This window comes from Chinchilla lanigera, unplaced genomic scaffold (genome assembly GCF_000276665.1).
Source record: "Chinchilla lanigera isolate Chin_1 unplaced genomic scaffold, ChiLan1.0 scaffold00056, whole genome shotgun sequence".
NCBI lineage: Eukaryota > Metazoa > Chordata > Mammalia > Rodentia > Chinchillidae > Chinchilla > Chinchilla lanigera.
The window spans coordinates 13,120,444-13,136,118 of record NW_004955457.1 but is presented as its reverse complement, the minus strand read 5'-3'; the positions used below and the strand labels follow the sequence as shown (position 1 = coordinate 13,136,118).

The 15,675-nt window shown below is 36.0% G+C and overlaps 1 protein-coding gene across 1 annotated transcript in view; it reads left to right on the top strand.

Moving 5' to 3' along the window:
• Rnf170 (ring finger protein 170) overlaps positions 1-15,675 on the top strand; it is a gene marked incomplete at its 5' end in the record, with an annotated part of 54,887 nt that overhangs the window by 12,682 nt on the left and 26,530 nt on the right. The window contains 2 exon segments of the mRNA XM_005397069.2: positions 4,896-4,991; positions 12,532-12,675. Coding sequence (XP_005397126.1) covers positions 4,954-4,991; positions 12,532-12,675 — 182 coding nt within the window.

Here is a 15,675-nt window from a genome sequence, read left to right as displayed (position 1 = left end):
TCATCAAGGCAGGACCCACATTTATTCTTTAGAATACTCCTATTGATAAATTAATGCTTTTAATTTCATGAGTTTTATTATATTAAGTAATGTGTACTTAACATGAAAAATATCTCAAAAATAAAGTATTGAGTTTACTCATTGAGTATATATATAAAAAAGGATCAGAATTTTCAAAATTGACTGGTTTTTGGTGTAGAAAGTCTGAAAAAGAACATCACAAATAAATTCCCATAGGAACTACCATGAAAATACTAATAGTGCGTTATAGAAAAAAAAAACTTTACTTCAGTTATCATGCCTAAGGCAGTGTGCACACATGACAACAGCATGTTTCATTCACATGCATCTCTTTCATTGACAGCACATGTCTGTTGCTTTCTTGGTCTTTTTATAAAACATATTTGACATCTCAGTGGTCTTGTTGCTTTGTCAGGAATTTCTCGGTATATTATACAGTGTATAGTTAAGAGAAGCATAAAATATCAATAAAATAAAGTATTAAATTCTTAGTAGGAATATTGCATTTAGAATAAATATCAGTATTTTCCTGTCAGCTGTGTACTGTTTTAGAAAACCTAAAAGATAATGTCAGAAATAAATTCCTGTGTGAACTACAATGAAAATACCAGTGGAACTCTACCACAAAAATAAACTTTGCTTCAACTGTGAAACCTAAGGCAATCTTCATGTATGACAACTGAATGTTCTGTGCACACATTGCTTATACTGACAGCAAATGTACTTAGCTTTCCTTTCCTATGTGACAGTCCTGTCTCCTCTTTTCCTGTTTTGTCCGGACCTTCTATATGCACATGCACTTAGAAAAATAAGATATTAATAAAATATCAAATATGTAATGAGTGCTTAGAATAGACATAAACCTTTTCACATCAGCTGTTTACTTATAAAACCTAAAAGATAACATCAAAAATAAAAAACTCTGTGAACTACAATGTAAACACAAACAAGTCTACAACAAAAATAAGCTTTGTGTCAACTGTCACACCCAAGGCAGTATTCATACATGACAACTGCATGTTCCATATACAAGTATTGCTTATACTGCTACCATGTATGTTTTCTTTTCCTGTCCTGTCCTGTAGGGCACAGTTGACAGCTTTTTGGTTTTCCTGCCTTCACAGTAGGTCTTTGTGATACTGTGCCTGCCTGTTCACCTATCAGCTCACCAGTGTTCTCCACAACTTTTTTGCATAGTTCCCTGGGCAGAAACATTTTGTTTCTCCTCTGCTGTAAATGGTCTCTTATGAGCTTGTCCCAATCCACTAAAAAAATTTTTCCCTGATGTTTTGTAGTTGTTATTCTCTTTGTGAACTATTAACCTGTTTATGCCACATATGTTTAGGATCAAGTAAAATGCAACCATTAGCCAAGTAACATCATACTTCCTACATAATTCGTCAACAATATCTTCTCCACATTTGGTTTTGTTGTAGAAAGTTTCCATCTCAGGCTTCTGTTTTGTTGAAGTTTCCCTATCAGGATTTCCATCATGGAGAAATGTTGACATGAGCAATACTGGTTTGCTTTGCCATATATAAGTCCAATGTTACATCTTTCTAAAATTCAAAGATTGAACTATACAATTCTCTGTTTTGAAATTGCAGCATTTGGAATTTCTGCTTTGTTCCTGCATACGGTTTCTGCACTGCTTAACTTACGCTGTTAGCAACGGTAACATCAGTTGGAAACCAGTAAAGTAATTATCCAGTGTCATATTCTGATCCGTTTGAGAGATGGGAGCAATAAGTCTGTTCACAACATCATTTGGTTTATTACTATATGAATAAGGGCCTGATGGCCGAGTTCCAGGATAAATGTCTAAATTGAAAGCATAAGTCTTCACATCTACAAGGGCATAAATTTTTATGCCATATTTTGACCCATCGTTTTTCCATAAGTCTTAATTAAATTTCTTAGATCACTATAAGAAATCTGTGCTAAGTATAGCAGACCTATGAATGCTTTCAGTTCAGCTAATAAAGTGTCATAATAAATATATTTTTGAATATGGCTGTTGGTGCACAGGGAACATTTTACTTGCATTTCAGCCTTTATGTATTTCCCAATATCTTGTAGCTTTTCGTTTGTTACCATTTCCAACACTAATGGCAGTGCTGGCATTCTGTTCTTTTATGCCTGCCAAGACCTTCACTATATTTTTGGACCTACTTGTAACATCGTATCATTCCCTTAGGTTGTGTGGCCATTTGCCAACATTTCTACTAGTCAAGTATGTACTCACATTGCTGTTTGTTATCTAAACCAAGAAAATCTTCATTCTCTATGTCTGTATCAGTCAATTTTTGCTCCATTTCACTGTCACAGGAGCTTTGGCTCACATGGCCAAAATCAAAGTCATCATTATTATCATAATCATCCACCCACACTGCTCTTTTGTTATGGATGCGTGTGTTTTACCATAATGGATCATCTTCATCATCCATGCATGAGTAAATCATTGATTCACTTTTGCCCTCCTCTAAAACTTACAAGTCTGGTTTTTCACATGCCATTATAGTGAATTGGTCTACTTCTACAAAAATAACAAGAAAACTTAATTTTTTTTAACAAATCTGGAGTGGTGTGGGTCTGTTGGACCCTCTGTGATGCTCAGATAAACATACAAAGCCAGTTAGAGCATAAAGGAGGGTCCAAATCCCATTTTGACAATTCTGCATGAGACATAGCATACCTGATAATCACTGAAAGGGTTACCTTTCACCTCACTTAGGGAGTATAGGTGGATATCATAGGTTGGTGGGGATTCTCTGCTGCTTACCCTTCTGGCCTCTCAGGACCTAACTTTCACTGAAGGACTTTTGGGTATCCACTGGAGAGTTACCCCTTCTATGACCCCTTAGTTGTCCTTTGAATTTTTACTAGTTTCACGCAATCAGAAGTCTGTCTCCAGAAAGGAATCCAGTTGCTCATCTGGCCACCATTCCATTGAACATTCTAGTTCACTGGCAGTACTGGGAAAAACCTGTCCTCTGCTTTGAGAGTAGCAGCTGCCCTAAAGGTGATTACTACTTGGTAGAGTAACCACTGTTTGGTTTGGCATTCTATAAGGGACAGATAAAAACCTGAGCTAAACATTGACAAGATTTAATAGGACCCATTTTTTTTTTATTTTTTTATTTTAAGGATAAAAGGAGGGAAACATTAACAGACATACAACATTTTACAACATATCACAAGCACAATACAGACAATACAGAGTTACAAACAAAGTGGTAGGGAATTAACAATGGTGGTTGTATTACATATTGATATCTTCAAAGTGGCTTCTCATGAAAACAGATATAGACATGCAATACTGGTCAACCAAAGACTCATTGACAGTTTCTTTCAGCATAGAAACAGCAGATAGAAGAACAACCGTGTTAACTATCCTGTATATACATACATACAAAATTTCTCCTTCTTTCTCTTCTCTTTTCCCACATCCCAGAAGCCCTTTACTCTTCGGTGGTTTCCTATCATTTCACAGTGTCTATCATACCTCCGAATTTAAATTAACTCTTTCAAGTTTTACACTAGTGACACAATGCGGTGCTTGCACATGTATGTTTGATTTATTTCACTTATGAGTATGGTCTCTAGTTGTGACCATTTAAATATAAAGGCCTCGAGTTTTTCTTTCTTTACAGCTGAGTAATATTCCATTATATAAAAGTACCATAATTTTCTTATCCAATCCTCAGTGGATGGACATTTGGTTTGCTTCCACATTTTAGCAATTACAAATTGTGTTGCTATGAACATAGGTGCACATATATCACTGTGATATGATGTTTTTAGATCTTCTGGGAAAATACCCAGCAGGGGGATAGCTGGGTTGAATGGGACCTCTAAACCTAGTTTTCGGAGGAATCTCCAAACTGATTTCCACAGTGGTTTCACCAGTCTGCATTCCCACCAGCAGTGGAGAAGGGTTCCTATTTCTCCACAGCCTCGCCAGCATTTGTTATTGGTTGATTTCTTAATGCTAGCCATTCTTACAGTTTTTAAAAATTTACTCTAAATTAGTACAAAGCCCACTGGATGGCGCTTTATTACATTTTCCTAGTAAACCACAGCAATCAGAACAAGTCAGATGAATATAAATATAGCATATGTAAAACAGAAGTATAAGATTTTGCCAGTAAAGGTAAAATGTCTCATCAAAGAAATATATTATTTTTCATGTTTTCAACTTAAAGCAAAAACTAGAGACAAACAATTGACAAAGAAAATGCATACCAGGGTGACAATTTTGATTACCTAATATAATTCAGCAATCAATAACCAAAAGCAAACTCTTACCTCCTGTTATTTCTTATTTCAGTGGGCCCTTCAAGTATGTTACAGCAGTGATATTAGAACCTCCAAATATGATGTGAGGGAAATATTGTAACTCCCAATCTGCTAGATGTCTGATATGCTGTGTTTGTGGTCCCTAAAAATTGGAGAATGAACTTTAGGAACAGTGGAGGTTAAAAGTAGAAAGATACGTATTGAGAGTATAGAAAGCTCCCGTCAGAAGAACAAGAGGGGTCTCAAATGGGTGGCCAAGGACCCCACTCTATATGCGTGTTTTATAGAACAAAGCCCACATGAGTACAATGTGAGTTACAGCTGTGATAAATAAGATTTTAAGTATAGCTGCTTAGGTAATGTTGATCCAGTGAGGAAGCAGGTCACATAGTAGGTGGAAGAACAAAGACTTTTTCTAGGAAATGATAGGTCTCCAGCCACAGTTTTGATGTGCCTTCATCTTCTGCACTGACTCCCTCAAGGGCCCGATCCCCCTTAGTAATTTCTGTCTATCTTAGCTATCTGTAATAAAAGGAACTAAAGTAATCATCAAGCCCAACTTTAACATTTTGCAGAAAATGAGAGGACCTGAGAGACTGGAGTTAGAGCTGTGGTAGCAGAACTAGAACTAAAATGCAGGCTGTTAATCTTGAAGCAGCAACTATGTGGGCGTAAGTATCTGTGCTATCTGATCAGACTTGGTAGAGCTGTTTTAGCACTGACTGTGAAAAACAGAAATTGTAGAACTTTAGATTATCCGGGTTTTTTTTTTTGGAATTTATCCTTCAGAGGTGTTATGTCATCTCAACTAGTAAATCATGATTCTTTTTGTTTATCCTCTGTAGTCTTAAAACAGACCATCCTCTTTATTTTAAATTTTTTTTCTCACTACCGGGGATTGAACCATGGGTCTCACATGGTAGGTAAGAGCTCTACTGTAACTGGCATTGTAAAATAGAACTTTAAAACCTAGATGTTTTTTCTTTTGGTGGTAAGCAACTTCTCCAAACTTCCTACTGAAGAGCATCATCATCCCCATCTCTCTTCAGACCTCAAAATAGTGACAAAATATGCAGATACTTGCACCCCAGGGCAGGAATCCAGTTTCCTTTCCATAGGAAAGTGGATAATGAGCTAAAGATGGCTAAAAGCAATAAAGCAAGTGTAAAGATCCATATTATCTCTCTGTCCTTACTGTACAAGACCCTGTCTGCCTGTACAAGGGGAGCTGGTGATTTGAAACAAATCAACTCTTTCATCTCCTCAGAGCTAGCTTTTTTCCTTTTTACTGAATTGTATACATCCTCCTTTGATTTGGTTAGTTCTGAAGAAATATACTTAGGCGTATAAACGTAAGCCTTGCCTATAACACTACCACTATGTAACACCCTCAACTCTTTTTTTTAAATTTTATTTTACTGGAGACAGGGTTTTGGTAAGCACCAAGGCTGGCCTAAAACTTGTGATACTCCTGCCGTAGCCTCCTATGTAGCTAGGGTTACCAGTGTGTGCCACCACTCCTTATTTTTGAGCTCCTAACTCTGGCACTTTCTTTTTTACTCTTATTTTAAGAAAAACTATGGCAGAAATACCATTGATACCCTCAAAAACTGGATCAAACAACATTAGGACTAGTCAAACAATCTTAGAAGTGTTCAGGAAGCAATATTTTACCCAGGGGCATCATGGCAAAAATTTTTTTTTTGAAAGGTGCATTATGGGGCAGTGTATACTGCCCGTGTTTATTTTTTAAACCTATTTTTATTGATTAGTTTTTTATTTTTAGTTTTATTGTATTAAATAATGTGTACTTAACAGGAAAATAAAATACTAATAAAACAAAGTATTACATTTTTAATATGTAATGTGTTTAGAATAAACATCAACATTTTCAATATCAGCTGTTTACTTGCATACAAAATCTAAAACGAACAGAAATATTTATGTGAGCTACAATGAAAATAACAAATAAAACTACCACAGAAATTATCTTGAATTATCAAACATAAGGCAGCCTTTGCACATTAAAAACAGCATGTTCCATACACAAATATTGCTTACACTGATAGCACGTGTTTCATTTTCCTATTTTTTCTGGCAGGTCATACTTGTTACCTCTCTTGTTTTCCTGTTTTGTCAGGAGGTTCCTTTTGTATTATACAGTGTTATAGTTTGTATAACACTATTATATCAATTATCACATCTAAAGCAGTTTTTTAATTTTTAATTTTAAGGAGAATAAAAAAAATTTAAAAATACTAGAAATGATGCAGAATTTCACAAAACAAGATGATAAGAATTCAACAATGGTTGTTATATTGTATATTGTTTCTTCAAATTAGTTGTTCAGATTATCAGATATAAGCATGCAAAATTGGTCAAAAATTTAAGCATTAACTATTCCTTTCAATAAACCAATATAAATCAGCAGTACAATTATCTTAGCTATCCTGTATATATACATACATATTTTCCCTTCTTTCTTTTCCCCTTTCCTTCATTCCAGTTTTCTTTCTTTTTGAGCAGTTTCTTTCCTTTTCATAATATCTGTTGTACCTTTAAATCAGTTTTGACACAAGAACAGAATGTTCCATGCACAAGTATTGACAGCTCATGTGTTTTATTTTCTTACCTTCTTTTGTAGGACATACTTGTCATCTTGGTGGTCTTCCTGTTTTCTTAGGAGGTTCTTATGCTCTTTCATCTGTCTGTTCACTGGTCTGCTCCACAATTCTTTTGCAGAGTTCTTTGGGCGGATACATATTGTTCTTCTATTGTTATTGATCATTTATCAATTCCAGTCCCAATCTTTCAAGAAAATTTCTCTTTTATATTCGTGCTTGTTATTTTCTTTGAAAACTATGAAACTATTTATACTTGACATGTTTAGGATCAAGTAAAACACATCCGTTGGCCAATGCTTTCTATGTTAAGTGACATCACAGTTGATGGATAACTTATCAACATCTACTCCACCTTTCATTTTGTTGTAAAATGTGACCGTTTTGGACTTCATTTGTGTTGAGGATTCACTATCAGGCTTTTACTTTTGTTGTTGTTTGTTTTTTGAAATGGGGGGTAGGTCTCACTATGTAGTCCAGGCTAGCCTTGAATTCACTATGTAGCACTGGCAGACCTTGAACTCATAGGATCTTCCTGCCTCAGCCTTCCGAGTGCTGGGACTACAAGTGTATACCCCCACACAAGGCTTCACTATCAATCCTATCTTCTTGGTGTAACATTGACAGTATCAGTGCTTTGTTTTTTTCACCATATAGGAGGCCAATGTTACGTCTTTCTGAAACCCAAAGATTGTACTATACATTTCTCTTTTGTGAACTTGCAACAGATTTTTGGGACTCTCAGCATTGTTCTTCCAAATAATTTCTGTAGTGGTCAGCTAGTGTTCTTTTAGCAAGTGTGATCAGTAGGTAATTAATTAGTAGACCAATTGTTGAATGTGACATTTGGGTTACTTTTTGAAATAATTACAACAAAACCATTTACAGTGTCATGGGCTGGGATTGTAGCTCAGTGGTAGAATGCTTGCCTAGCGTGCAGAAGGCCCTGGGTTCAATCTCCAGCACCACAAAAACAAACCAAAAAAACAAGGTCATATAGTTTATAACTGTATGAATAAAAACCTGGTGGCTGAGTTCCAGGATAAATTTCTAAAGTCAAGGTGTAAAATGTCCTCACATCTACTGGGACATGTATTTTTATACCATATTTGGAAGGTTAATTTGGCATATATTGCCAAAAGCTTCAACAACCATGAAATGATGTGAGTTGTTGGTTAATTGTCATGTATTTGGACAATATATAAATTGCTTCACAGTTTGAAATAAAGCTTTTAAAACATGAGTGAATAGTAGCCAAGTTGTTAGATTTTTTTCTTTCTTGGCAGGTCCTTCTATCACAAAAGTCAGCAATTTTGAAGGAAACCAAGTCTCTTGAGTGTCATTATTGTTATAAAAAACTTAGTGCCACATCTTTCACTTCTCCATAAATCCTTTAAATTCCAATGATTAGAATGATAAAGTCCTGCTATGAAGGCTTTTAGTTCAGACAATGAGGTGTCATGATTAATATATGTTTATTACTGTTGATGCATGTTTTACTTGTATTTCATTATTAATGTATTCCAAAACATCTTGTAGCATATTGTCTGTTACAGTTTCCAGTGTTGAATTGCAGTATTATCGTTCTGTCCAATAAGTTTCACCCCCAGCAAGAACTTAATAACATTTTCTGGCCTCATTCTCACATTGGAGCCTTCAGGTACACATTACCATTTTGCAGCATTTTGACTAGTCAAGTATTTATTTACATTACTATTTTCTACCTCATCTGAACCAAGGTCTTCATTTTGTACTTCTCTATCTGTCATATCAGTCATACATTGCTAACTTCTTTGGTTTACATAATCCAAGTCATCATCGATAGTCAAGTCACTTGAAGACTTACTTTCATCCTCCTCCCAAAGTTGTAAAAGTGAATTTTCATGTGACATTGTACTGAATTGGGCTAATTCTACAAGAACAATCCATAGAAAACTTTTAATAAAACAAATTACAGATACACAAATACATAACATGGCACACAATGTAGGTAAAACTCACCTGTTTACACTTTGGCACACATGCGTACACTTTGCTGTTTGTTGTACCAAACTGAGTGAATACCAAGATTGCTTCCTGTATTCCTCTACTGTAGCTACTGGGATGCACAGTTGACTTCTATTATGCTAAAGTACATATTTTCATTGGAAGACATTATATGGGCACCTGCGACCCACCCTGATGCCCCTATTAAGGATATAATTGCATAGACATCAAATTAGAGACCATCAATATAAAATTTGTACAGTAAAATTTAGTCACATTGTCACTGTTTAGACTTGGAAGGATACAAAAACAAATGTAACATTTTGAATTACTAAGTGGTAAACTGCCTACATACACAAACAGGAGAGAAAATATGGGTAATCATAATTATAATCCATCTATTAATGCACTTCACTTGCAGAGCACTTTTGCCTCTGTCAATTTCATTTACTCTTCCTTACTCTGAGGTAATTAAATTGAGCAATTAGGGGGTGGGAATCTTGACAGCGATAACATTTTGATTGTTTTTGAGCAGATGTAAGTGGTATTATCATAAGTTCAGGTTTGTTTGCTTCTGATCAGCTCAAAGGAGGCCATATGGTCTGAAGGAAAAAGGATTTATTCAAAGCTAGCTCTGAGGAGGTGGTTGGGCCCATTTTCTTCCCATCACCATCTTCACTGTACAGGTGGGCAAGTGTCTTATAGTAAGGAACAAAGGAGGGGTGCTCAGAGAGATGGCACAGATCTCCACACTTGCTTTATCACTGCCAATCATCTTCAGCTTATTGCCCCCTTCTCATGGAAAGGAAGCTGGGCTCCCAGCCTCTGGGTGTCAGCCTCTGCTTTCTGTCTTATCTAGGCTGAGGAGAGGAAGGGTGTCTTGGTCGTGTGCCCAGAAGGAGGAACTTGGGAGAAGTTTCTTATCTCTGCAGGGGACATCTACCTTTTAAAGTTCTGTTTCTCAGTGCCAGTTACAGTAGTTCTCACTGCCTTTAGGACTTTGAATTACAGCCATGGCATTTCTAGTTTCAAAATAGGAAATTAAAACAAAAATCTGTATTCTCTTTAGCCCACTGTATCAGTCAGTGCACATACATAAAATGTATAAATATATAAGGATTTACAAGGTAGGCTTACAATGGCCGCCTGGCGTGTGAGGTGTGGAAGAGGGCAAAAGGGCTGTCTGTGTGCTGGAGAGCCGAAGGATCGAGATGGAGGTCAGAGTCCTGGAGCTCACTCTTGAGTCCCACGTAAGTCTGCATTAGGAGGCCTCCAAGGATCTGTGCTGCAGGCTGAAGAGTCTGTGATGGAAGCGAGGAGCTAGACGCCCAAGGTGAAGGCAAAGACTGGAGCTTCAAAAAAATAGAATCTTCTGCTTTGTTCCCCTCTGTATTTCATCCAAGCTACAAGCCTATTGGTTAGCGCCACTCAGACCCAGGTTAGGCCTTCCTTCTGCAGTAGATCCATTCAGCCACACCCAGAAGTATGCTAATCCAATCATTTGGGTGGTTCAGATTCAAACTGACAAAACAGTTAACTATCACACACCCCCTTAGATTATTTGAGGCTTTTTATTTTCCAGGTTCAGCTGCAGTTCACTTGTTCTTTTCAATGAAGGTACTCAAAATAGAGCTCTTTGAGTTCCTGATATGTACTTATAATTGGGTTTCAGGACTCTGGGGTCTCCTCCTGAAGGTGGTTTCTAGGTTCTTTCTATTCTGAACAAAGAATTGGTCAAGACAAGTGCAGAAAGATGTGTGGTAGTGCACACTTGTAATCCCAGCATGTGGGAGCCTGAGGGAAGAAGATTGCGGTGAGTTCAAGGCCAGCCTAGGCTCCATAGTAAGTTCAAGGCCAGCCTGAACTATGTAGATAGTGAAATCCTGTCTCAAAAAAAAAAAAAAAAAAAAAGACAAACTGAAAAGATGTGAGGTTATATATTTATTAATGGTAGGAAATGTGCTCTGCAGCGTGCTTGTGGGCCAATTAAAAGTAGAAAACAGCACAGTCTGCAAGGTCAGAGCAGACCACTGTGAAGAGGCAGTGGCAGCCTTCTTTTCTCCCACTTCTCAGGTCTAGGTTCTCTCAAAAATTGGTTAAGTTCTTGCAAGAAGAATTGAAGGTACCAATCTCTGATTCATCCCAGGTGCACGGCTTTGGGAAGTGTTCTGCACTTGTATCCTGGAACTCTGATCAACAGATCACCTCCCATTTCCTTAGCTGGTTTACCACACCCTACTCTCCTGCCTCGTACCTTCATAATGAGCACTTGAAACCTGTCATTAGAAAGTTCCTGCTGGACCAGGTGGTGCACACCTGTAATCCCAGCACTCACTCAAGAGGTTGAGGCAAGAGGATTGCTGTGAGTTGGAGACCAGCCTGTACTACAAAATGAGACTGTCTCAAGAACAAAGCAAAATATGTTAGAAAAATTGATCTGGATTTGCTATTTCTGAAATCAACTAATATAGAAGCTTCAATAATAAAAAACAAAACAAAAGTTCTGATATGTCAGGCTAATACTATGTATAAAGCTGATGAACCTGCTTTTGATATTTTTTATTTGCTGAGGTTTCTTCCAGGGGAGATAACTTTCTTACTAGGAGGCATTTGAGATTCATTACAAAAGTGTTATACTGTCATACAAACTTTCCTCGTAACAGAGATTTATCTGAGTAATGATGATATTGGATGAAACTTTTCAGTACATTAAGTTACATAAATGCAGAACTTTAGTATCACATATTTAATACCTATTTTCTTTATTTCTCTTTGGGTAACTTAAGACTTTAAAGTTTATAGTTTTGTAATTTGAAAAAAATACCAATTACCTATGATATTTGGAGCTCCAGTGTGGTTGAGTATTCTCTCATACCTACAGAACTGGGTCCTACCATTTTTCTTTAGTTTTGAGTATGAGATGGAAAATTTCATATCCTTCTTTTTATAGGAAATATGATGTCACAGTGGTTCCATATTCTAGGCAGTTCTAAAATTTTAGAACCATAAGCTCAGCTTAGTTTTAGGTGAGGCTAATTGTTTTTCAAGCATTTGAAAAACAAAAAATTGATAAATCATTTTTATTTAAACAAATGTTATGAACTCCTGTGTACAGATCATTTACTAGGTATTTATAGATGACTACAATGAATTTCCTTTCCTCATCAATATGTGGTAAATTCCAAAAGGCATATACATTGTGTTATGAAGAAGAGGAATCTGATCTACTTGAATTTCAATTTATTTGATATTCAGGATTTAGAAAGGAGCAAGGTCTTTTTCCTTAAAGGAGCTAAGCCTGGGGAGAAAAGAGTATTCAAAAATTTTTTTGTCTTAAAAAGTATAAATAGATGGTAAGTTATAGTAGTTGCTCTCCTTAAGGGAAATAACATTTTGTGCTCGCCCAAATAATGCTTCTGGCAAATTTTAAAGAACTCTTTAATGGGAGAATCTTAACTGGCGTTGTATTTAACGTAGGCTACATAAAGAGAATGCTACAGGTATTAAATATATTAGAAGACAGATATACTTACATTGCTTTTATTAGCATATTTAATTCTCACTTTATTTTTAGTAACTTTTGTCATGTTTCTTCATATTTTAGACCTGGAATGGCCAGATATCAAGGTGAAGTTCAAAGTCTGAAACTGGATGATGATTCAGTTATAGAAGGAGTAAGTGACCAAGTTCTTGTGGCAGTTGTGGTCAGTTTCACTTTGATTGCTTCCCTGGTATATGCACTTTTCAGGTGAGACTATAGGACAAATAAATAGAAATATTATATATTTCCAAGGGTCACTGAATTTTTCACTTTCAGTAGTATGTAATACTAAGAAAAATAAGTAATTTCAGTGAGTATGTGTATTTACTAAATACTTTTTTGTCCATTGAAATATATATTTCCAAGGATCACTGAATTTTTGACTTGTAATAATAATAAGAAGAAAAGTAAGTAATGAATTGTAGTGAGTGTATATATTTCCTAGAGTACTTTATTCTCCATTGGGCTCTGAATGCTAACGTATTTTTCCTGTCTTAACCAGATAAATTAATCATCCACATTTTGATTAAAGTGTTAATATTTTCTGAGAATGTCATATATTTGAAAAAAATGGTATCACTAGTAGATAACATAAATAATTGCAAAATATTTTTTAGTTTTTAAATGGAAAAACTGAAGAGAAAAGGAAAAAAATGTCTTGGACAGTGTAGAGGAAAATTAAGATTTGAAGTAACTTTAATTAATTGTTACAGAATTAGAACAACATTTAAAGGCCTCAAATGTCTGCTGATACGTAGTCTATGTGCCAATATATAGATTAGTAGATTTTTTTTTTTTTATTTATTTATTTTTTTTTTTATTTTAAGGATAAAAGGAGGGAAACATTAACAGACATACAACATTTTACAACATATCACAAGCACAATACAGACAATACAGGGTTACAAACAAAGTGGTAGGGAATTAACAATGGTGGTTGTATTACATATTGATATCTTCAAAGTGGCTTCTCTAGATTAGTAGATTTTTAATCCCCAAAACTACAAATCAGTTTTTTCCTCCAAAAACTACAGAAAAGATAATTAAACAGAATGTGAACACGTAAGGAAAAAATGGTGAAAAATGGTGGTTAAGTTTTTCTTTTACCTTTGTATCAGTAGTCTCTTAGGATAGCATCTTGATTTCAGCAGGGCATTTTTTGGAGTGATTCTCTCTAGGGAATAATGACTAAATGATAATAGGATTAAGTGAATTCATAACAATATAATTCATAATAATTCATAATAAGAATACTGACTGATGTTTTAATACAAACCAAATAAAAGTATTCTATGTATTACTTCAGGACTCTGTCTTTGGGCCTGCTCTGTTCATTTCTAATAGCAGGTGAGGTGAGTAAGACATAAGCAGGTTTATTGGTTTTTTTGTTTTTTGTTTTTCGTTTTTTTCCGGTACCGGAAATTGATCTCATGACCTTGCGTTTGCCAGGCAGGCGCTGTGCCACTGAGCTAAATCCCCAACCCCTAAGCAGGTTTATTGTTACTTGGGAGGGAAAACTAATGTGCTAGTGCAACAGAATGAAGATTCAAAAATTGTTAACCCACATACCTGATCTTTGCAAAGATGCCAAGGAAACGCAGTGGGGAAAGAGTTCAACAAATGATGCTGAGACAACTGAGTAGCCACATGCAGAGTGAAATTGGACCCACACTGCACCAGATAACTCAAAATGGATCAAAGATTTCAACTTTAAGACTTAAAACTATAAGATTTGCCGTGACTTAGGTGTAGTTTGTCTGCCAAGAATTCATGCCTGGTTTTCAGAGTAGTGGTGTTCAGACGTGGTGTGGAAACTTTCAGAGGAAGGGCCTAGTGGGAGTAGCTTATAGGTCATGAGAGCACTGTCCTGGGAGAAGGTTAACATGGTTCTGGTGAGGACCCTGTTAGTTCCCGTGAGAAGACCTGTTATGTAAGAGCAAGATCCAGCCCTGCCTGTTCTCCGGCTTCCTGTCTGTTCATTTATTTCTCCATCTCAGTGTTTACACCGTGATGTTCTTTGCCATGATGTAATGTGGGTAGGAGGCCTCTCACCACTTTCTGCCTCCTAAATGATAAGCTAAATAAATCTGTTTTCTGTGTATGTGATATTGGGGAGTGTACAAGGCCTTACATATGCTAGGCAAGAGGTCTACCACTGAGCTACATCCCCAGCTTTTTTTTTTTTTTTTTTTGAGATAGAGTCTTACTAAGTTGCCTAGGCTGGCTCAAACTTGAATGCTTTTCCCTTCACCTCCTGAGAAGCTAGAATTAGAGGCGTGTTCTATTGGTCTCAACCTAAACCTATTTTCTTTATAAAATACTCAGCTTTGGATAATTTTGTTGTAGCAATGAAAGGAATACTACAATACTTTTAGAAGAAAATATCAGTAAATCATCACAATCTTTAACATACAATATTAGTTATGATACCAAAAGCATGGACAGCAAAGTGATAAAGTACACAAACTAGACTTCATCAAAATTAACAACTGTTATATTTCAAAAGAAGTATAAAAGGAAATGAAAAGTTGGGTATGGTGTAACATACCTGTAATCCCAGCAACCTGAGAGGTAGAGACAGAATTGCAGGGTCCAGTCTGAGCAACGTAGTAAGACGGTCTCAAATTTAAAAAAAGAGAGAGGTAGCTTATTGCAAGGATCCTAGCTAGGTTCAATCCACCACCAAAAGAGAATCCAACTAATTTAAATGAACAAACAATTTGAGTTGACATTTCTCCAAAGAAAATACACAAATGGCCAATAAGCACATGAAAATATGTTCACTGTTACTAATTAAGAAAATTCAAAAATCAAAACCGCAGTGAGACACCACCTCACACCCATAAAGGTAAGATGGCTACATCAAAACTACACAAAATAACAAGGGTTGGGGAGGACATAGAGAAATTAGGTCCCTTGTTCACTGTCTTGAGAATGTAAGATATTTGTTAGAGAAAACAGTATGGCAATTCCTCAAAAAATGAGAAGTTGAATGGCTATATGATTCAGCAATTCCATTGTCCCAAATAACTGAAAGCAGAAATTGGAAAAGGTATTTGTAGTTCTGTGTTCATATTAGTGTTATTCATATGTTCCAAATAATTGGAAGCAGAAATTGGAAAAGATATTTGTAGTCCTATGTTCCTAGTAGCGTATTCATAGTAGCCAAAAAGTGAAAGCAGCCCATTCAACAGATGAATGTCTTTT